General features: G+C 34.1%; 1 protein-coding gene across 1 annotated transcript; it reads left to right on the top strand.

Moving 5' to 3' along the window:
- The first annotated feature begins 45 nt into the window (after nucleotides 1-45).
- LOC127835801 (hemicentin-1-like) lies at nucleotides 46-23,591 on the top strand. The gene is made up of 28 exons (XM_052362237.1): nucleotides 46-143; nucleotides 531-872; nucleotides 1,173-1,499; nucleotides 1,978-2,271; nucleotides 2,737-3,039; nucleotides 3,185-3,481; nucleotides 3,853-4,149; nucleotides 4,282-4,560; nucleotides 4,691-4,990; nucleotides 5,093-5,410; nucleotides 5,633-5,932; nucleotides 7,378-7,494; nucleotides 7,667-7,694; nucleotides 7,838-7,881; nucleotides 8,064-8,341; nucleotides 8,647-8,734; nucleotides 8,935-9,008; nucleotides 9,133-9,169; nucleotides 9,366-9,463; nucleotides 9,743-9,868; nucleotides 9,992-10,146; nucleotides 10,259-10,394; nucleotides 10,560-10,685; nucleotides 11,301-11,423; nucleotides 11,836-11,975; nucleotides 12,220-12,355; nucleotides 15,971-16,025; nucleotides 23,497-23,591. The coding sequence occupies exons 1-28, from the start codon at nucleotides 86-88 to the stop codon at nucleotides 23,589-23,591; spliced, it is 4,971 nt and encodes a 1,656-aa protein (XP_052218197.1). The 5' UTR covers nucleotides 46-85.
- Nucleotides 23,592-25,161: the final 1,570 nt, after the last annotated feature.

Raw genomic sequence — 25,161 nt, 5'->3', positions numbered from 1 at the left:
ATGGAATCTTTTTACTAGTATAGAGTTAACAGTTTACGTGTATAGCTTTGAGTGTTGTGACGTTTTTCATTTCGTGTTTAGTAAAATGTGGCTAAAATGTGGAATTTTAATTTTGACCATTGTGTCAAATATACAGAATGTAGGTAAGAACCTGAAAACATAAACAAGTCAACATAAACAGAAGTGAAACAATGTCTTGCATTTAACATGTAAACATTACGTAGTATTATTAATTCAAACGCATGATAAATTATACTTTTAATGTTAGGTTAGATGCGAATATTTGTATAATCTAACTGACAACTTTAACGGTTTTAATACTATGATGGTTAATAATGACGAGTAAATATCATAAACACTGTGTGAAAATGAGTTTGAACATTATTTAAAAGATTAAATCCATACTTAATCGATTAATATTAAAGGTGTGATCGCCTATACAGGTAAGCATACATATTTATAATGTATCGAAAGTGCATGTGAATATTTGATAATGCACGTGTTTAGACATAAATGTTTTAATTTGCGAGGCACCCAGGCTCCAATCTTGACATCCAACGCAACATCGGTGAAGGTCAACGAAGCCTTACAATTAAACTGCATTTATCCGAATATAACAGTTGTAAGATGGTGGCTTCAACCAGCAGGGAATACTAAAGTAACTTCTATCCTTGCAATGTCTAACAACAACACCTGTGTCTTTGTACCTTCCACCATACCAGATGTATTTTCGACCTGTGTATGCAGCGGAACGACATTTACGTGTACATTGAGACCCTTGAACACAACTAATCATGGGGACATATGGAAATGTTCGGTTGCTATGAATACAGACGCAATATTCAGTGATGTAATAACACTAAATATTACAGGTAAACACAATCTTATTTATGTAGTTTAATCTTTATTAAATCCAAATTCATAGGTTTTGTTTAATTAAGAATACAAAAAATTAAATAGCCAATGTTATGAACAAACAATTGAGGATGAAGCTAGTAATTAACGTATTTCATGTAGCGACTACGATGTACATAAAAACGGCGTACTCTTAAATATGGTGACGCTAGTTTGAAATGTAAATCCATGTTGTATTGAATATATTTTATTTATTTTCTTTTTTTTACGAACTGAAAATGGTTTGTTTTGTTGTTTTTTTGCAATGTGGTTTTTAGTTCCCGTTGTATATGCAACACTGACCCCAGACGTACCAGAAATATCCATCTTACCCAACGTGGTGATAAGCTACATACGCTGTGTATCATCAGTCGGACGCCCAGCACCCAGTATCACGTGGTACTTGGATAACAAAACTCATTCTGACTACAGTGATGATGGGGATCTTACTGGTAATAGCAGCAGTTTAACATCGGAAGATGTGACGACAAGCAGTCTGACATTAACGCCTACCCTTAACTATCATGATGCAAGGATATATTGTAATGTCTCAAACGGATTTGGGCAAATCATGTCTAACAGGACTCTGAAAATCAATGTGCTGAGTATGTTTTTTAAATTTTGCAAATAAATTATGTGTTAAATTAATGTATTGCTGCACTTAAATTCACCTCATTTTCGTACAATTCAATGCTATAATTAAATGATACGCTTTCTACCGCCTCTGTCAATGAACGCGAAACTCCGTCATGGTATCCAAATAATACATAGTTTACACAAAGTTTTAATACACGTACTGATAGATTTGCTCTTATAATGTGATAATCAAACAATAGTCGAATTAAAAATCATAAATGGATCATGTACGTGTAAAGAATACCATTCAGCTTTCCTATATTCTTATATCCTATATTCTTTATAAACGAGGATTGTATTTAGGTTAAATTGGTACCGTTCATTTGAATTATAAGCATCTCAAACATATACATAATTAGTGTATGTATTTATTATATTAGGCTTTCCAACTAAGCCTATCAACATCTTAAACAATTACACGATGTTTGTATGTTTTTATGATTCTAGGCATTCCAACTAAGCCGACAATAATGTACAATACGGCATTTGTACCATCAAATATATCTGTAATTCAAAACAGTACCATGACGCTAGAATGTGCCTCGTCTGGCAACCCGGCGCCGAGCATTTCGTGGGCTACATTTAACGGCTCTCTAATTAGCAGCTCGTTCATAACAATAAAATTTGCAACAAGTAACGAGCAAGAACAAATCGTATGCAGAGCCAACAGTTCGCTGGATCCAACGAATGGATCCAGGATACCAGCTGAAAATACAACAGCGTTAAATGTGAATATTTTATGTAAGTATTTAAGACAAAAAGTACCTCCTACGGTAATAAGAAACTGATTCATTACAGTATAGTTTACTGATCACATCGTCATTTAATTCATTTAACTAATCCATTTATCATCTAGTTAAGAAATCTTTTAAAACTAATTAAAATCTTTATCAAAAAATGTTGTCCCTCTTTATTTTTTCCGATAAGGTGACATATGATCGTATATTATAATCACTAAAACTGCATGTTACTTTAATATAGAGTTTGCCATAGCCAAACTGTGTTGTTTTGCTTTGTTTCTTAAGCAACATACCCGAAATTAATCATTATTTCATTTTGATCAAATCAAAATACGATTCTACATAAATTATAAGAAAGGTCTTGCTGCATATTGCCTTGGCTAACAACCAAAGATTGTTATGCAATTTTTATTGAACAATGCATGGGAGATGTTGGCTTGCATTCAGAACGACTTTTTTACAATAGATCCGCCGTCTGCTCCGTCCTGTCAAATCAAAACTTTTCCGATACTATCAAACAGTATACGGGCTGTCTTCAATGAACCCTTTACAATGACGTGTACCAGCAAAAGCAATCCTCCTCCGTCACGGTATGCATGGACGCTGCCATATGATGTAAAGCAGAATGGGTCACAGCTTTCAATTCAACGTATGCAGCCAAGCAATAATTTTCGATACACACTTGAAGTAGTAAATGAAATGAATGCAACTCTCGCACGGGATGTTGTTTACGGAAATATCACTGACTCCTACACATTTGAAATTTTATGTGAGTATGTTTTGTGTAATAAATGTAAAGTCTGTATTAAATGGTACGAAAGCTAATAGTCTCTACCTGGATATATCAGGTTGATGGGAACGAATATAAGCATGATACTTTCAAAATTTCCAAAAATAATGTTTAAACATTATAGATCCAGTGACCAATCTTTCTATCCATCACCGTGGGCAAGCCAATCAACACATAAACATTCCAACTATAAGCGTTATTAAAGGTCGAGAGATCAGTTTCGGATGCAATGCTTTTTCTAATCCGGCATCGCGTTATTCTTGGATATTAAGTGGTATTATAGTTGCAAACGGAACTAAATGGAACATCAGTTTTGTCGACAACACTATCATTGGGTGTATTGCAACAAATACACTCGACCCTGCTGCAGTAGAAGCTAGGGACACTTCAAGTTCTTCGAATGTTTCCGTCAATGTATTGTGTAAGTAGCTTTTTCCTATATGCATATATTATCAGTGGAAGTGGATTCTCAAAACAATGCTGAATATTGCTTGCATGATAAGGTTTATATTTGTAATGTCAGACAGAAATGTATGCTTTAGGGTTATGTCCATCTGCTTCCTTTCAATTTTTCTAGTTTTGCCATGAATCTATTCGTTTAAATATTTGCAAATCATATGCGATCGTTCGAACAATTAGATACACTTCAATTTTCTGAAAACAATATGTTATATATATATCGTTCGTATATGTCTGAGAATAGCATGGCAATAAATGTGCATGTCAAGGTGACCTTTCGCTTTTGTAACTGCCGAAGTCCAAGTTATTGTTTCTTCTATCTTGTATACATAGTTGCACCTGAGGCGCCAAAATGTACTTTCCAAACGTGTGAAACGTATTCCGAAACAAAACATCTTAAGGTGATTCGTGGCCATTCCGTCTCGGGTAGATGCACGTCGAAGAGTGAACCGGGTTCAAAGTTCTTATGGACACCGGTCAATAGTGGAATTGATGATGGCTTCTTTATCGACAACGTCAGTAGACACCACAGTGGCAACTACACATGCATAGCCAATAATGAAATGCACACAACATTCGATGGGATTATAAATGGAACAAATCAGTCCAGTTTTTATCTAGACGTCTTAGGTAGAAAGTTATTTTGTTTAAAGTTTTATGTTGATATGCAGTTTTCTAAAAATATCGCATGGAAGTTAACATGCATTTTTTGCTTAACGACAACTGTTACACGATATTAATCAATCTCGTTTTTTTTTTCAGCACCAGCATATGCTATGTTCGTTGGCAATTATACGGTTTTATTGAACACAACGTTATCTGTAACTTGTCCCTTCACGCCTGGAAACCCACCAGAGACGAGATTCACGTGGTTCCACGGAAATACTTCAACAATCGGCTCTCAACAAAATCTTTCGCTGTCGAGTGTGAAGCTCTCAAACGAAGGGTACTACAAATGTAGAGTTAACAGCACTATGGACCCTACGGGTTGTGCCACCCAGGAGGCATACACAGAAACAACATTTTACGTGGATGTGCAATGTGAGTAAACAAGAAAGGTTTACTACATAAAAGTATCATAAAGAAAGCACGCATATGACGCCATTGTCATAAGGGGCGAGGTACACAATTACGCACATTTATTAATTATATATGTTTGTGTATATTTTAGATCCTGCTAACATAAGAAGATTTTATGCCGACGGGTCAAATTTCTCATCAAGTATAACCATAAACGAAAGTCAGTCTGTGACGCTACTCTGTGATGTTGACAGCGATCCTTTAGCAAAACTAGAACTTGTAAATATTACGAAAGGTGATGAGCGCTTATTAATGGATGCCCACAACAACACAATATCCGCTCATTTGTCCAATGCGCGATGTGAATATGATATGGGAGTCTATCAATGTAAAGGAAAGAACATCCATAATGCAGTTCAACAGATTCGCGAACTAGAGATCAAAATAACTTGTAAGTGGAGTTTATTTATGTGATTTGTCAATTATGTTTATAGACATCAAATACTATAGAAATTGGATGCTTCTTAATTGTTATTTACACACACACACACAGGTTCACCAAGATCTTCACCATTTTCTCCATCGATTGCTACAGTATATAGAAGAAGAAATTCATCAGCTATTTTAACTTTCACTATCGTGGCCTATCCTCCTCCAAATGACACTTCAGCATATGTTTGGCGTAAGCAGGTAGATGGTGAATGGGATACACTGCACAATAACAGCAGGTTTAGAATTCTTATATCAAATGACAGTCTGCAGACAAACCTTTCCATATCGCAACTTCAAATTGGTGATTTTACAAACTATTCTGTCCGTGTGAACAATAGCTTCGGATCTACAGAGCAAACATTTGTCATTCGAGCGAATGGTATGGTCATTAGTTAACTGTTGCTTTGCTTTGTGGAATGCTAACAATATATTGATACTATGATACTCTAATATATTTAATTGAATATCAAGCAATACTATTTATTTGAAAACTTATTTTAACACAATAGTTATTAACATTAATTGTATCCCTCTTACTGAGCAGAGTAACAATGAAATTATGCATGAAACATTAGCAGAATAATTGCCGTGCATTTTATAGAACAGCCATCTATGCCACAACAACTTCATGTCATCGACGCCATGGTGACTGAAAGTTCTATCGCAGTTCGATGGATACCTGGATTTGATGGTGGAGAAGAACAATTGTTCGTAATCGGTTACAAAAAGTCAGCCGATGTAACCTGGACTTACATAAATGTGTCTTCAACACTTAATCGATTTAGCATTGGTAAATTAGTTGCGGGCACCAAGTATGACATAAAAGTGTATGCATGCAATACAATTGGAAAATCGGATGAGACTTCTGTACTTAGTGTGATTACAAAGTCTGCTAGTTCAGGTATGTATTAGTTTTATGCATGTGATAATGTTTTGTGTGTAAACTGTTATTATATTACATACTATAATTTTTACAGATTTTAATCATCTGGGCGGCATGCATTCACATCGTGCAATACACAGTGAGAATAATAAGCATAAAAATTAACTAATATGAGATAATACAACTATGGAAAAGAAAACCTTGAATCGTTTACAAGGATGACAACACTAATGTTCTTGTTTAGCACCCACATATGCGTGTGTAAAAATAGGTCCTGCTGCACTCATAATAACTTCGGGGAATTAAAATCTGATTACGTGTCGCCCTATGAAAGCACGTTGTTTGTTCAACCTTTCCGGTACTCAGACACGGGCTTTTTCTAATGCACTTATTAGTGAGCTCACGTGGCCAATTACTTAGATTATCACCAACTCGCTTAAGATGTTCTATTTGCACATCCTAATGATAAATATAGATCATTAAATATCTACTATCCTTTAATCTAAATCGTAATATAGTATTATTCAATGCTCTATAAAGGTAACTTCCAATATCAATTTAATGCACTTTAAATGTTACACACACACACACAAACATATATATGTATATATATATATATATATATATATATATATATATATATATATATATATATATATATATATTTGTATTGTCTTTCACGCTTATACTACTTAATAAACATGACTATTATCTTGACACGAACGGTGAGGTAAAAATTGTAAATAATTGTTTTTATAAAATGGAGTAGTTGCTACAACAAAAAACCATCAGCAGCATCGTGTTTTTATTTTGAAAATGTGATTTTTGTAATCTATGTCTCACTATGTTCACGCAGTCTGTTTTGTATAACACATAATACGTGATTATGTTTAAATAATTATTTTAAATTGCTTGTATCTGAAAATGCTCACATCAAAACCCGTTCTGCATCGTTCTATTTTTTAAAATTGCTATTTCGCTGTCGGGTGCTTGCTAACGTCTAGGAACAAAATACTTAATGTCTGAACATAACCCTTAATAGCAATATGTGTACTTGGCCGTATGTGACAACAAGTTCTGCACTCATAGTAATTTCATACTTCACTACTTTTGGATATAATTAAATAATAACAACTCTGTACGGAATACTTACTAAAATACACAGTTCATAAAATTTAAATAAATGTAAGGCCAGTATCGGACTCCTAATTCAACAAAATAATAACAAAGTTATTTCAAATAGTGTTCAAACAGATAACTATAATATTTTCTCTCTTGTGGCTGTTCATGTGTACTAGTAATTTGTAAAATGACATCTGACAGGTGATTACGATAGATCGGTATAGAATAGTTATGATGTTCATGGACCAGCATGCATGTTATAATTACAAATTACTCCGTTGTGCATATTACAATTTCAACACACTACACAAGTTCTGTTTTTCTTTTTCATATGCAATAAGATGATGGAAGATATTCACCTGTGGCGGCTATTGGAGGTGGAGCTGGAGGTGGGATTGCGGCAGTAATTATCATCATTGTTGTTGTTGTTGTTGTTATAAGGAAACGTAGAAACAATGGTAAGATGCTTTTCGTTTTCGTTACTTTTGAACATTATTTCTAAAAAAACACTATGTATTTCATCGTGTCTTCATATAAGTAATCGACCGTAAGCTATGTCAGAATACACAATTTTAATTTAAACTTGTTTTATACTTTTTTATTATTAAAGTATAGTTTTACACTTTACAGAAACAAAGAAAGGACATCCGCAAAGGACGTGAGTATCAAGCACACGTACTATTTATTTATTCATTTCGTCTATGCACTGATGGATTTTAATCTTAATGGTGTTTGCATTGAGAAAAAAAAATATTTTTGTGAAATCCTTTATAGTTAAATTATTCTACCCGTTTGCTTTAGCTCCAAGTCTAAGAAAACGCAAGATACAGTGTATGTAAACACCTGTAAGTATACTGGCTTACGAATACTAGTCCGTGTAACGCATAACTGGATTGAAATAGTCAATTGTTTGTATTGTCTTAACAAACACGCCTTTAATTTACTGTTGTTTGTCATTTTCAAAACTACGCATTTTTGAAAATTAGAAATGTTCTTCTTAAGCTAATTGTTTATTGTATGTACTTAGTGTTTGGGTCTGCAAGTGAAGAGGAAGTCAGGAAAGAAGCAACGGCTGGTACTATAAATGATTCAACCAAACAGCATGACAATAACAAATCATCGCCTCAATTGGGGGACGGACTAGACGGACTACAAAGGACCCCGTCCTTTGTAATTGTACATGAACCATTGTATGGCAATGCCGTTGATTTCACGTTGAAGATTCGGTCTATACAAATCCAGGAGCTTCGAGTCTTTACTTTGCAAAGTAAAGAAGACCCGACAGATATATTCAGAAATTTCTACGTAAGTGTAATTAACTTAACACCACTTTCACATTTGGTATGAACATAGCTATGAGTTGTGTCGTCTATATAGTCCGATTTCTAAACAATGCAATGAAAAATAAACAACCTGCGCATATATTCTCGTGGTTTCAAACTATGAGATAAATGGCTTACATATTTATATCTTTTCAAGTAAAATAATAAGTATTATATAATCATACACTCTTTGTCTTTCCGTGTCATTTATTTGTTTAACATAACTTTTGCGCGAAGCAAACGCTGTACTTTACGAGTGTTTGTTTCTTTTCAATCATACGATTTTAGTCTCTGGACACGGGACTTAAATACGAAACGTCCGCTGCTCGTATCGAGGGCAATGTGCCAAAGAATCGGTACAGAAATATGTATCCTTGTAAGTTTATATTGTTTGTCGGCGACTTCCCTATCCTACACTATTGTTGTAACAATTCATATCCACTGTTAAATATTTTAAATAACGATTTTTTTATGAATTATCTATATAGCCTTTTTAATACTAAATTTATGGCGGGATTTAAAAAGAACAAATGAAAAGAAACTTTAATATGGCTTTGTCTCTTTTTATGTTTGCAGATGACAAAAATAGGGTTGTTCTGCCTGCTATTGACGGTGAAGGATCCGATTTTATCAACGCCAGTTTTATTGATGTAATATCTTATATGTTCAACCAAGTTTTATTGATGTCATATATTAATAGCATATGTGTGATATTGCTGTTGAAATTGTTACTTATAACACATAAGCAATCATGACCTTCATTATTACTTCCAGGGTTATGGCAAAAGAAAGAAATACATCGCAGCGCAAGGTAATACAAACATTGTTTATTGAGTCAGACATTAATGCTTTTGTTAAGATATTCAATTTTAAAAATATACATTTAGGATATGTGATTTTCGACAGCGTTTCACATAATCTTAAAGACTAATCTTGATGTTCAACGATTTTACTGTTATTCCATGACAATATTCTCCATACATTTGTAAGTTGACAATCTTTTCCAGGACCATTAGAACGCACGATACCAGATATTTGGCGCATGATTATGGCAGAAAATATAAAAGCTGTGGCAATGGTGACAAAAACAATTGAAGAGAAAAAGGTATGTATGTGTGCGGGTCTTTTCCACCTATTTAAAATAGAAATTAAAACAATCTCACACTTGAATAACAAACTAGTGTAAGTTGTACTTAAATATGAAAAATATAATAAAGACAAAACGTATCTTTGATTAAATTCAATGAGCTTAAACAGGTTGTTCACATTAGACGACTTATTTACTATAACTAACGTGTTCAAATGTAAGTGTGACCATATAATTACCGACCAATTTAACAAAACCTAATATAAATTTCGTCCATATAATGATGTTATGTTTTAGCGGAAGTGCTACCAGTACTGGCCTGATGATACGCGCGACCCTTGCAAGCATGGACATTTTAATATATCATTGATTGAACAAGAGGACTACGCCGACTTCGTAATACGAAAACTTCAATGTTCACATGTAATATGTTTGCATATTATTTACACCTCCATTATGTTATATAGCTTATTCTTTAAACTTCTATTTAATGTTTATTGTGACATTTTGTTTTGTTTACAAACGATGAGTTATTTTTAATTTAAGGAACGGTCCAAGAAGGTGCACACGGTTTATCAGTGTCACTTCACTGCATGGCCCGACAAAGATGTTCCAGACACAGCTATATCGTTGTCACAATTCTGGCGCAAAGTGCGCTCTTTTGCCGACACTGTGACGAGCCCTTTGCTTGTACACTGCAGGTAATTGGAGTTTCCTTTGCATGATGGTCTGAGTTTAGCGTCATATTTAAGAATAGTTTTATCATTTCAATCGTGAAGCTATTGAATAATGGTTACACGTGTAATTTCATAGCGCTGGCGTTGGGCGAACCGGTACCTTTATTGCGCTTGATTATCTGTACGATCAAGGGATCGCGGTGCGCGAAATAAACGTGTATGAAGCTGTTAAAGCACTGAGGGAACAACGTATCAACATGGTGCAGACAAAGGCAAGTAATTAGTTCATGTGATACAATTTCAGGCTGTCTTCGATGTATTATCAACTACCCTTATTGTTGATAATTAAGTGTACCATTTTTGTGACGCAGAACGATTCTATGGCTTATGAGCATTGTTGAAAAATATAGTATCAATGTAATACTCTTTTGAAACAGAACCAGTATCTGTTCTTACATGACGTTCTGTGTGAAGTATTAGATCCGATCGAAAATGTTGTCCAGAACAAAGAATATCTGACGACATACCTCGTGATGCATAGTGGTATCGGCAACGAATTCAAGGTAAACCAAACTCAAAGAAATTGAGATAATGTGAAGAAATTAAACATAAAACAAAATTTGTATATATTTTGTTGCGTGTAAATAGTAGGCATTCTTTTGAACAGTGCATTGTTGAATACTTCTTGTTTTCTAATTTATCCTAGCGAATACGCGAGGCAGAAGAATTCAACGCAACACAAGCCACTAACGACACACTTGCTGCTGGTAAGAAGACAAACTATAGTTTGATTTGCGTATTTGGTGTTCCGTTTGACTAAGCAAAGGCCGGTTATATATAAAGTATATATAGTATGCGTATATTTGCACAACGTAGTCAACATGACGCGCAATATGCAACAATAAACATATCAGCCAAAATCTAAAGCAAGGGATCTGGTTCAATTTTCAGAAGATCGATTTAGACCAATGCTGCTGCATTCCGCTACAGGAGATAGCAACTACATCAACGCAGTCTATATAAATGTAAGTTGTCCCAGTATATAACATCGAATATTACCAATAATCATTTTTTATTTGTAAACAAAAGCAAACATTGCCTTTGTAATGATAGTGCATGCATATGTTACATGAATAAATTTGTCAACATATTTTACATATTGCTATTGGCTATTACAGACTTTCCGAGAACGGAACAAACTGATCTTAACACCTGGAGCAACAGACGGGTGCACAGACCTGGATTTCCTGTGGTTACTGCACGACTATAAACTTAAAACAGTCGTTGTACTTAATGAAAAGGTTTACTATGGTTTCATATCATGTTACACACTGTGAATTTTTACTGCAAATAAACATATTAGGACTGAGTATATTTGTTAAATACATTATTTCAGATGGATGCCTATATTCCCGATCAAGGCAAAAATACTGTAACCGGACCATTTAGTGGGAAACTGGTTTCAAAAAGCACACAAAGTCATTACGAGGAGCTAGTTGTAAAATATCAATATTACGCAGAGGTAGTAGGCTATTTACATAAATATCTCATTTTGTCTTAAACATAAACAACGTTATTTATATTAATTCATAAGTTTACCTAAACAATTTACCACAAAATGCCTTAAACTATGCTGCAATATAAATATAGCACGTTTTGCACTACTATTACGTTGTAATTAAAGTATGTTAACATGTTGGTTATCGTTTTCAGCACGAAAGTTTTGATGTTCGATTTCTCCTCTTCTCGTCGTGGCAAAAGAAGACCAAAGTGTGCAAGATATCAGATATAATGCATTTGTTGATTGGTGCCCAAGACCTTACGACTGATTGTCCAATGGTTGTCCAGTGTCGGTAAGTGATGTGTTTTTACACATATTCATGTTTTTTATTCGTCGTCAAATTAGACGTCAAATCGGAACACTTATTACGACCGTTAAAAAGTGTTCAGTACATGACACAATTTCATGGCTACAGTAATAGTGAGTGTATTAAACAGAAACAAAAATTATTTCAGAGAATTACTTTTTTATTCAATAAAAAATTTCCAAATAGTTATACTTGCTTGACCCAAGTTTGATTTCAAATCCTCTTTCAGTGACGGATACACCCGCAGTGGTCTGTTCGCTGTTTTGTGGTGTATTGTAGAGAGGATTAAACGGGACGGGGAAGTGGCCGTGGCTGAAAGCGTTAGGATGGCCAAGCGTCGATGTAAACGAATTATTCCTAATGAGGTACATTTCTGTTTCACTGCTTAAATTAAACGAGTATATATTGAGGGAAATGTACACTGCTTTCTGACGTTAACGGAATACTTTGAGGATTCGTGTTCATGTATAATATTGTCCACACTCTTTCCCTGTTTTCTTATTCAAGGAGCAGTATCGGTTTTGTCACGAATTCGCAAAGCACTATGCGGATGGCTGCAATACATACGAAAATACAGAGGACGGAATCAGAGCAAAAAATTAAATTTATAACAACCTGCCCCTTATACACAAAACCTTTCTTGACATTCGTGAGTTAAGCCCGAACGGGTGATATAATCTATGATAATCATGAAATAGTGCAAATAGTGTATGTATAAAAACTATAAACATTGCTTTACAGCGAATAATGTTCGTATTAAAGTGAAATTGTTTCGATACTGAGAGTTTATTCCATTATGAAGAGGAGAATACAAGAATTACGGGTAGAACAACACTCGGCCAAAGTTTGGCACCTTGATATAAATTATCAACAAAACATAATAGCCATAACTTTTGAAAGGATCTGAACTTAAATATAAATACATGCTTTTTTTAATAGTTATGTTTATAAGCATAGTATAAATGTAATGAGGAAATTAAATGATAAATGCAACGATCGTTTATGAAAAACTTATAAAATAGTGTCTCATGCTCGCAAATATTTTACTAAAATTCCATAAATTGTATTAAGTTGTATTCGTTTTTTATAGAAGTGATAGTTAATGTCAGCTTGGAATCGGTTGTCTCACTTTATCATTATTTGAATGAATCTGAATTATTCCTTGGTTATTCAAACTTTGTGTTTCTATATTAAATTGCTGTTGTTGGTTTGCAGTGTTACTCTTCGTATTATATGTTAAAAGTTGTTTTTCAAATAGTCTATGCAATGCTATTTATTAACAATAATTGATGTGATATTTTTTATACACAGTCTCTAATTAAATGATTCCTACTATAAAGTAAAATTTTATTCAAATCGTTCAAATATGCATTTATATTTTTTTAATTCATATTTGTTTTTGTTTAATTAGTAAAGCATCGTTGACCTATACGTGATAAGTCATCTTTAAATCAATCAATTTTCATAGGTTTATATCTCCTATCAATTGCAATATTAATATTAAGACATGTGCATGATGAAGTACATTTAATCTGCGTGCGAGCATTCAGATGCGCTCAATCGGCAAACACATTTGTTCAAAACTTCCTGTTTGAAACTTAACTATTTTTAGATTTGAAAACTGTATTTATCGTTGCGTTATGACCCACACTTAAGACATGATTTATGCAGGCGATTGTAAAGTAGACACTTCCGCATGTAAATTAACCTCTCCGATATTAAGTTACTGAAGTATAATGTGATAATGGTATGAAGCTTACAGTATGAATAATATTAACCTTCACATCAGGAAGAGAAAAGATTCGTTGTTACATGTATGGCTGATCTTATGATCAACTTAGCAATCTACGTCTATTGTAGTGTGATAGCATAATTGTTAATATAATACATTAGCCAATGCTTTAAATAACCGTTTGCTTGTGTGTGTTTTATGCTATCCAGATTTAATCGTATTTACATGTTGAAGGATACCGTCCATCTTATATATACGTATGCGGTTCGTGCATAATGCATAATTGATTCGATACTTAATGAACATAAAATGTAATGGAGTAAAGTAATTGTATATTTATGCAAACATTAATTTTCATTAAACGTGTAAATATTGTGTTTGTTTAAAATACTAACTTGGCATTATTTTGTAAAACCCCAAAACAACGTATATCGTAGTCGCTTTGTCCGTCCGTCAGTGGGTGGGTAGCTCTATTGGGGGTAAAATGGATGCTCAATCGTCCGAAATCGTTTGCGCTTCATGTCTCCAATAAGGTTACTGTTTTACAACTTAGGTGGATCTTGATGTATCTGAGACTGTCATTCCCATGACAAGTCTATGTGCCCAGTACCAGTCACTCAACAATTAAATGTCGAAGGTCTTGCATGTCTGGTTTCCACGTTTATGGATGGATTTTGATATACCTGTAGTTACTTGTGAATTCACATCGACCTACATCGAGCTATTATGCCCTCGTAAATGTCAATTCTAAAAGGTGTTTTATCTTTAATATTTTTAAATGCTTAATAGATGAATTACGTTATAACTACAGACAATTATTCCACATGAACGTACCCTGAGTCGCAAACATTGCCGATGCATTGTAGGTAAATGTCAAGGTAAAAACTTCAGGTCGTGAACGTTGATGAAAGCTAGTTTCTTGTTTAGATCTTATAAAAGATTTATTACCTCAAAGTATTATATCCAGTTACAAATAAATTAATTGTGTATAATACCCAACGCAATCGGTCAAATGTTACGGTCATGGTTCAAGGTAAAATGACTTTTATTCATGATATTTGAAAATGTTTTTATGGAATGATCATTATTAATCGGCAACTTATCACAGATAAGAAATGTGTATACTGATATAATGTGATAATGTGTTTTCATGGCATATATTTTACTTTTTTTATTATGTTTCGATGCCACTCTCAGAGATGATATGATTCTTGTACAAATGTCACAAACTGTAAAAAGACTTGTTTACTTCATCTAAATTGTCATGTGTTTGGGTTTTGTAAATAGTGTATATGCTTAATTTGCACTTCATATGGTAACATACCTACTTTCTAAATATTTTTTGTTTTTTTTTTTGTTTTTTTTAAACGCTTAAATTTGTTTATTATGTAGTTGTGTTAAATGAAGTATTTTAGCTTTCCTAAAATGTTAGTGTTGTTGTGTATATTCCCAGTTGTTGATGAAATTCCTTATGCGGAATAAGAAACCGTTGTCCACGAATGGTCAGAAGAAGAAAATGTGGGAGTTTTTATTGTTATCAGAAAGTAAAATGTCCTTCTGCTAGTAATTAATCAATGTAACCACGCCTCAAAAAGTGTTAATGCTGTTGTTATTGTGTATCGTACCCATTGCGCAATTAAATGATAATTAAATCGAGTTATTATAACCTTGCTTTTTAATTATTAAAAAACTATTCTTTCAAATTGTATGGTTCTGGATAAGTTCCGGACTAAGTGTCAGGTTTGGGATCCCTTCAACCGGTTTACATCCTAAAGTTTTTGCGTTGACCGTTCCAAGTAGGGGACCACAGCTCTATTCATGATTGTATATTAAATGCAGTATTGAACATAGTCTCGGCTATTGTAAGGGTCATCAATAATTTTTTCTTAAATAACATCGCCGGATGTTGCAAAAGTGTGCAGGAAGTCCGACTCTCGATTCCGGGACCTCCCGCTATGAAGGCGAGTGCTCTATCGAGTTGGCTAACCGTACCGCTTACACAGACAATCACCAATCCCAGTAAAATTATGTACAGAGACCAGGACAAGAGTAACATTCTGATAATGTTTCTGAAGATTCGATTTATCTATACATTTAAGATAACACACAGTACTTACACCCGATTTCAGCAGAAATGCAAACAGTATGTACTGTTCAAAGCGCACTCATATGAATATTATCAGCTGCCATGACAAAGTGTGATTGAGCAATCACTTCGGTATCGTCAACCATTGTGTTTGCTTTGCAGGTGATAGGAGATGCGCGCTCAAATCTTGTTAAATCAGGCCAAAGAACTCAGGCAGGTGACATGAATAAAGATTCATGTGTAAAATGGCAACTAAAATATTGAATGAATAAGCATTATAACACAGCGCTCGCTTGATCATATCCCGGAAGCCCGCTCTTATATATTGATCAGCTATACAATTACACTGGCATACAAACCACAAAAGTATGTGATCTATTTAATATATTGCATATCAGATGAGAACTTAATTCCACCTGCTTTACGTACTGTTTTTTTGGCCTAGATATATTTCAATAAGGCTGTGTCAGTGAATACTCGAAAAAACTAATTACAATACGTAAACAAGTACGATTAACGACTCGTAAGCCACAATATTAAGAACGTGTAAGCCTCTTGCTTTAATGGCAGCTTAACCATTTGCGGGTTCAACGAAAATGAAGTTATTTTACGAATCATGTGTTAATGACGATGGTTTATCGAACCTGCTTGCAGTAATATGATACATGATCATTCTTTAAGATTAAAGGCGTTTTTTTGGTGGCGAAATAAATGTAAGCAAACATGCCATTTCGTACTTTTTCCTTATTTCGTACTCGGCGATATCTTAGTCTGACAGGTGTATCACCGGCCTTCCATGAAGAGCCACCTAAAACATGAACCTTACGATTAACCCATTTATGCCTAGTGGACTCTCCCATCCATCTAAATTGGATATATTTATTTCCAAATTTAGGAATGTCTAGTATATTTATTTCTATATTTAGAATATTTGTTACAGAAATCCCTTTAAGCAAACAGTGCAAACCCTGATGAGACGCCGCATTAAGCGGCGTCTCATCTGGGTCTACGCTGTTTGCTAAGGCCTTTTTTTCTAGACGCTAGGCATAAATGGGTTAACTAAATATATACACAAACCGCACCTAATGGCACTGAATGCATAACGTGCTGAAGACAGAAGAGATATTTAAATCTCTATTGGCTGTTGAACCAACTCATTTACTGAAAAGGTTTTTGAAATATAAATAGCTGCTATTCAAAACATTTTTCCACGTTGTTGAACGCATTCATTTATGTAGTCGCAAATGAATAGGATCGCCGATTTCAATCCCGGACTTCCTTTTCAAACCCGGCAAACTGCGCAATTCAGTTAGCGGAAACACTACACCATAAGTTGTTGATACAGACAGCTCACTGTTTGCTTATTGAAACATTGTCCTTGGCCTAGTACAATTTTAAGTGCACCTGTTTTGGTTAAGTTATGGTTAAGTTATCAAAGTGTAGATAACCGCGATAGTTGTGGGTTTTTAACATTGATTGTATTCATGTATACCCACAGACTGGTAGACAATTTACGAAATCATGTATATTTAACAACTATATACGATCGGTGTGTGAATATTTAGAGTTTAATAATAAAAGCATCATTTCAAAAGAGGTTGCATATAAGGAGAAATAACCAGACTATCCAGAACTTAATTGCAGTCTGCATGTATGTACTCCTGGTCATAAAAGGTTGTTATATTGCAACGGGAGATGTTAACAAAGTGACGAAATTTCAATGGAAATTGATTTTTCCAGATTATATAAATATTGAGTGGAATAGCACTGCCGTAAAATATCATGAAATTCTTGTACCTATTTTCTAAATGAGAAATCATCAATTGAACCTATATAAAATGTATATTTATAAGCGAACCGTATACACATCGGGCTTTAAAGGCGTTCGCCTTTTGACCCAGAAGTACTCGTTAAATGCGATGTCATTTAAAAGAAAATTGAGTGTGTTTTTTTCTCGAGTTTATGTTAATTGCTTATAAATAATCGATGAATTCACATCGATCAAATCAAGGAAATGTATTTAATAAGCAGATCAAAAGCCGAGGAAGAAGATGTGACTTATGATAGAACGGTTAAAATGCGACAAGCGACATTCGCTCTGTCTGGTCTAAAGCTACCCTGTTAGCTTTTACGTCTGGTCACGTTTCGTGGTCTGATTTCTAAATAATAAATAGAAACTTATTTCACGGCTCTTGATTGATATTGAATGTTTTTGCTGTTAAGCACATAATTAAATCTTTTCTGTACAACAAGTTTTTTTTAATCGGGTTAACTATCGATATTTTCTACACACTGTGATTGTTATCAAATTCTATCAATAGCATATTATATTATACCATGCAGTTATTAATAGATTATTATCAAAATATGAATCAACAATTAAAAGCATAACATAGATGTATTGACACATATCATATATTAGGAATTTATATGATATATAGTATCTTAAAGTATCTATAGTATCATCTCCAATTATCAACAACGCACGAGAAGTTTGTAATTGTAAGATGCTTCTACAAAAAATTGACATTACCAATGGAAGGGAACTAATTCCAATTTAGTTCATAACTTACTTCTCAAAATGATCTCCCCGCATCATGACTTTCATAATATCGCAACAAGTCGCTCTGTTTACGTTCGTGGAGCGTTACAAACTATGTTCTAATTTCTGTGCTGTTTTATTTCTATTCATGCGGATCTTGAACATATATATTTATTTTAAAAAATGCAATTGTTGAATGTTTGTGTCCACTTCAATAGTGTAGTACGTCTGCATGAAAACACTTGAATGTGAAAGAGGCACATAATATATAGAATAACAGGTTACTGCTTTATCTTTTTGTAATATATATCAGGCAATGCTTAGAATAATATAACGGCGAGGCTTGCAGAGGGTGAGGTTGAGCGCTCTAAAACCGGTTTAAACCGATAATGCTTTTAATATTTGTAAAACATGTTTTTTTGCTGTTTGTGTTGCATTTTGTGTTAAAAATATATTACATCTTGGTATCAAATTGTTTGTTTTGGTGAATCTGATTCGATTTTACTAAAAATGATTACTTTATAGTTGATTCCGAGTAATATTACCTACCTTTTGTCATCGACTAAGAACTTCCTGTTGAACTGATATAAAAAACATATATCATGCAACGTCTTTTCAGGCAGACATCAATGCAGCGGTATGGTAAATGGAATATAACTCGATATTGTTAAATTATGTTATATGCAAATAAAAGCACAGTTAAGCAGTTTAATAAATGTACACTTATATTCAAAAAGGTATGTTTTGATTGCCGAGCATGCGTGTTGTTTCGCAAGTATATCGTAAATATATTACTAACAGTTCTATTCCTTAAATATGTTGCGACTTTAAAGTATGTGCGTATTCGGATCTGTTTATCATTGACGACTTCCTTGGTGTTTGGTGTTTTTATTTTGCTGAAAAACATTCAAATGATTTATTAGTGTTATACTTCAATTGTAGTTACCTTGCCAAAAGGACATCTATGTTATATACAGCAAAATTAATGTATCAACCAGATAAATACGGAATATTACGCTAGTCAATTGTTCCAAGAGTTTGTATCAGTCGAGTGGCTTGTGTGATGACGTATCACAAGAGAGGCGGAGTCTCGAGTGTGATGCGAAATAGCACAAGCCACGAGACTGACACAAACTCTTGGAACAATTGACTAGCGTAATATTCCTTTTATTATATACAACCACTAACGAAAACAGTTAACAATTGTATTTTTTTGCTTTAACAAAACTGACAAAGCAATGACTAAAACGGAACGCCATAGTTTATTTAAGACGCGTATGAATACATTTTATGTAAATTAACGTGTAAACTTTTGAACCTGGAAAACACAGTTTTCCGACACGCTTACCTTAATGACATTGTTAATCCAATTTTTATAACAATTAAGTTGACAACTTTAATCCAATGTTTATAACAAAAACGTTGAAACGATATGCACTTCCAAGTTCCACTTCTATCCTTCCATGTCTTTATCGAAACTTAGTTTAAACCACGCTATTTTATTGTATACCTATCGAAATTTACATTTATGCATGATTAACACACACTCCGAAATACGTTTTGCATTCGTTCGATGTTTTAAACAAATAGTTTATTGTTTAAAAACACCACGTCCGACATGTCCTTAAATTCCAGAGAGTTTAAATAAAACTATTGTGTTTCGTCACAGAAATGACGTCACCCGATGCACTACGTAATACAGAGGCGTATTTAGGTGGGGGGCTAGGGGGCTAAAGCCCCCCCCCCAGCTGGCTGGGAAGATACGATTTTTGTTTTTTTAAATGAGCCCCTTATAGTTTTAATCCACTTGTGTATTTCATGTCATATGCCCCTAATTAAGCCAAAAAACAGCTGTCAATTTGTGTGATCAGCCCCCAGGCATGTATACAGACGATCTAACCTTCGCCAGCTAAACTGCACGCTTCACTGACTGTAAGTGATAAGCTACTCTATTTGATTAGCTCTAGGTAAATGTTTACAAATGGCTCATTAATTTTTCGGTAAGTTTCTTTCATGAATTTAAAGGGGCCTTTTCACAGATTTTGGCATGTATTAAAGTTTGTCATTAAATGCGTTTTATTGATAAATGTAAATATTGGGTCTAAAAATCTCCAATAAAAAAAAAGAATACAATTAAAGACTTAAAAAAAATAAACCTCAATGGGACTCGAACCACTGACCCCTGGAGCCATGGAGCAAAAGTCTACCGCTCTATCATCATTCGACCATCCGCATTGATAGAACTTGAAATAAAGAGTGTTGTTAAAATTTTATTTTTATAATTTGTAAAAAAGGTTAATCAATGACTTTGCCTTATTTGACAGTTTTTGAACCACAAGACTCAACAAGATAATACATAATATGATTACAACCAAGTTTGATAAATATCTACCCATACAAGAGGGTGACTTAGTATGATATCCAACATGGTTAATTAGGAGGTCCCCCCATCTAACACTGTTAACAATTTCTGGATAAAGATTATGTCTCCCACCACTTTAGTGGTGTGAGAGACATTTGATTTTCCCCTGTGTGTCTGTTTGTCTGTCACACTTGATGTCTGAACTAAAGTTCTTGTTTGTTTTACATGCACTTTTATCATGCAAAATGCTGATTAGAATGCATAAAATTGCGTCATTGCAAGGTGGCATTTAAAAAAAAATCGACGACAGGAGGGGACACCCCTCCCGCACCCTCCCCCATTCGACAACATGGTTAATTAAGAGGTCCACCCATCTAACACTGTAAACATTTCTGGATAAAGATTATGATTCACACCACTTTAGTGGTGTGAGAGACATTTGATTTACCCCTGTGTGTCTGTTTGTCTGTCACACTTGATGTCTGAATTAAAGTTCTTGTTTGTTTTACATGCACTTTTATCATGCAAAATGCTGATAAGATAGCATGAAATTGCGTCATTTCAAGGTGCCATTAAAAAAAAAATCAACGACAGGAGGGGACACCCTCCCCGGTTCAGCCCCCCCTCAGAACATTTTCTGGATACGCCTCTGCAATATATTTCGTAATATAAAATAGAGGTTTCCTATTTCCGGTGCGTGTAATGTGACGTCATTAAATGGGTCGAAGAAAGTAGTCCGGCAATATGGTAATACCGAATCGGAAAAAAGCGAGTAGCATAATACGGGATTTATTTCAACGATTGATACAACCTGTATTTTGTTATAAGCATTAAACATGTATATAATAAATTGTTTTATATCCACGATTAAAACAACAACAAGCAAAATCATACAAATAATACACATATTTCCTTTCTCTGTACATTACATTATTAAGTTTCTTTCATTCGCGCTGTTTTATGTGAAACTCACCAAAGACAAAGGCATACAGTGATTACGAGGAAAAGGAATCTATTGTTTTCTCAGTTGTCACAATTGAATGTGGTGTATATTTTCTAAGCATTGCGGGCTTTTTTCTTGCTTGGCGTTTTGGATTGTGGAAATCAAGTTGGAAGCATATGCATCACTAGAAATTGCGTTACCATTTAATAATTGAATGAGCGTTAAGAAACTTAAATGTATAAGAAAACATCATTATGTCTAGTATACAGCCACTTTATTATACATATTGTAAGAAGAACTCGCAAAACGGTTTGTTCCCGTATTCATGATATTCATATTCATAATAAAAGAGATAATTGCATTTTTAATTAACTCAACGTTTACTATTTAATGTTTCCACTGCCAAGTATGAAATGAATGTTTTTGCCTGTTACCACTGATTTCTGTAAACATGTATACTAGTAGTTTATTATGATAGAAATGTACTTTGTTTTTGCCTGTTACCACTGATTTCCGTACATACAATGGTTTAAATACTCACTTTAATGTTTATATGAACACTCATTACTGCAACGCATACCTAATAAATTTCTTAATTATTAATTATGTCTCGGCTGCATGAATGTCTAATAATATGAATCTCTATGACGTGTATTATGCGTAAGTAAATACATAATTGTTCTGTTGTGTTCTGTTCATAATAAAAATGTATTTCATATATCACTGACGTTTATGCTGCACATTTGACCAGACTTAGCTATACAAAGGCCATCGGGGCAGTTGATGGGACTGATCAAACTCTTCAATGTATGTGCATAATGTGCTAGATGTGGTTTGTGGGTTTTAGCAGCCTGTACAAATCTATGAGTGGAAAACATTCGTTGCACAGTCTTTTTTTCTAGTAAACCAGGATATGGGCTGTGTAAATAAAAGCACTGAAGGTACTGAAGTTGTTCGCTATTGCATAATCTTAGACGCAACTCATTTTTCAAAATTAGGTTAAAGCTTTTTAAATAGCAAGTTTTAAATGAACGCAACCCATTCAAATTTATAAAGAGAGTGTCTTAACGCAAATGTAGAGATGTTTGTGCACGTTTTGTCATCTTATTTATGTTATAGAGATAATTTAGACAAAATAACACCATGTTTCTTTTCACGTTCTGGAAGCATAGAAGATATTATAAAAATGTAATAACGAGAACCATTTAATATAGTATAAATTTCCAATCACCATCATATTAAATGAATATTGTTGGAATGTTGAATACCTATCACACTAAGAATATAATTTCATGATGGAAATTCCCTTTACAAAACTTTTGCTGTTGTGGACGCCATATACAAATTCATAATATACAATAAGATAACTGATGAAAGTAAATAAAAATTAATCTTCGAACAATACTTTTTACTCAAGAATAAGGTAATCATAAAGAAAACGCTGTTGATCCGTACTTTGTTGTTCATGCATTACTTGTTACCATAGCAGTTCGCACGGTGTCAACCAGTCTCCGACCTTAACATCGGTATAGAACACTAATGCGCTTTTACGGCATAGCTGTTTTACCCAGCTTTTCACCTTAAATGACCTTTTCAATTGGAGAAAACAAACACTACCGAAATAGTAAAGTGTCACAATAAGAGGAAAATCGTTTAATTATCTAACCAAAAATGTTTGCACGTCTGGAAATCGTTGCTAAACGCCTGAATAGCCTACCCTTATTTGCCAGTTTGCTTTATTTGCTATTTGGATTCAATTTTATATAAAAAAGCATTGCGCTAAAACGTGCCATCTACTATCCTCAATGAGATTTGTAAAGACCCGTGTCATGCGAAAATAGGTCGTCTGCCATATGCACCCATCAAAGCTATAGCCCACCCAGCCTGCGCCTCTCAGTCTGGACAGGAGATACATAATGAGTCCATAAAAACTTGATTGATTCAATAGAGGACAACATCGCCTCTGTCCAGACTGCGCAAATACACATGTTGGGCTTGAGCTACGCTGCCCGAAACGCCATAAGACCCATTTTCGCATGACGCGGCAATGAAAGTGTGATTTGAATGTATCGAAAGAAAACTGTGTGTTAATCAAATATGATGTGAACTCTCGTAGTATTATTTTTATCTACTAACACTAATATGTGGTTTGACTATATGGAATGAGTGATGTATTGGACGTCATCATTGATGACGTTCATTCGAACGAATGATAAAGGGGGCTAAGTTTCGTTAAGTTGAGGCATATAGCCGCGATTTGAGCGCCTTGAAAACTGGCCGAACACGTTTGCTGAAATTTGACATGTATATGGACAAGAATGCGATCTACCTGTTGGCATAGGCGTTATACCTGGCAAAAATCAAGTTTTCGAGTATTTTGTGTTTAAATACTTTTATGGGAAAGGGCACGCGCACAGATAAACATTGTGACGTCACTTCACAAACAGCGTTAGACATCCGCCATCTTGTAACGCGACAAAGAAACTCAGTGTTATTAATTCAATAAACACAGAAAATATGATTGTGTTTAATTATCATTAATACAAATGTCTATATTTTGTGCAGCGGATGTTTATTCAGACGGATACGACAGAATTACGTAAGTATCATTGTGTACTTTACAGTAGATTTTACTACGGAAGAAATTTATTATATCTCACTCAGTCACTGACAAAATGAGCTTGACACATAAACAACAACCGGATCGGATTTACATCCACATAATATTGTGCGAATCCGATGCAATTCAAATTACTAATGTTTGAAAACGTTTGATGAATTCGTTATATCAATATGCATTAACTTTCAAGGGGAATAATTATAATTGAAATGTGCGATTCAATGACAGTGTTATATTGGGATAATTAGTCGTTTAGCCGTAACAGATAAGTATTTAGTTTGTTGTGTTTCATTTTCAACATAGTTTTACCGTTTTTTCCTAAAAGTAAAACAGTTCAGTCGTCATTATATCTTGAATTTTAAATATTGAAATACATGTCGGATATTTCATATTTTCGGACGTTGCTACGTAAGCTAGTTGTCAACATAATTATTAAGATACATATTTACCTTTTACCATACAGTTGTGCAGCTGTTGTCTACTTAATGACGCGCTGTTTAATGTCTATAATGTTGTTCTGCCCGTGATGATAATAAGTCTTTAAATCAACAAACCCCAGCAATGTCAATGGTCTGTCAACATTAGAAAAATATTAGCTAAAGAAACTTAAGCGTACAATTTATATGGTATTGACATACCTGTACTCTGAAGCCAACTCTGTATCGAAAGTCAACCAGAGTCGTAACATATTTATGTCACGCTATAAATCAAAGAATACTCATTTTCTTGGATACATTTCTACATATATTGGTGAATGAATATAAATTACTGCATCGAGGAATATTTTAAGGTTTAAATGTTTCAAATGCATTTAACAATAGATGAAAATAACTCTCATCAGTCTGAAATTCACAATTTTGAAGCCATTGTCGCTTTGTCCAAGACT

This window comes from Dreissena polymorpha, chromosome 6 (genome assembly GCF_020536995.1).
Source record: "Dreissena polymorpha isolate Duluth1 chromosome 6, UMN_Dpol_1.0, whole genome shotgun sequence".
Classification (NCBI taxonomy): Eukaryota; Metazoa; Mollusca; class Bivalvia; order Myida; family Dreissenidae; genus Dreissena; species Dreissena polymorpha.
Note: the sequence above shows the minus strand (reverse complement) of the source record. Positions and strands in the feature narration are given on the sequence as shown.

Bases quoted from the DNA above. Each gene is read 5' to 3' on its own strand.
- LOC127835801 (XM_052362237.1), top strand. From the start codon at position 86: ATGTGGCTAAAATGTGGAATTTTAATTTTGACCATTGTGTCAAATATA. The intron at 2,272-2,736 runs GTAAGTATTTAA...TTTTTACAATAG, and splicing joins GTTAAATGTGAATATTTTAT to ATCCGCCGTCTGCTCCGTCC. The intron at 9,009-9,132 runs GTAATATCTTAT...TATTACTTCCAG, and splicing joins TCAACGCCAGTTTTATTGAT to GGTTATGGCAAAAGAAAGAA.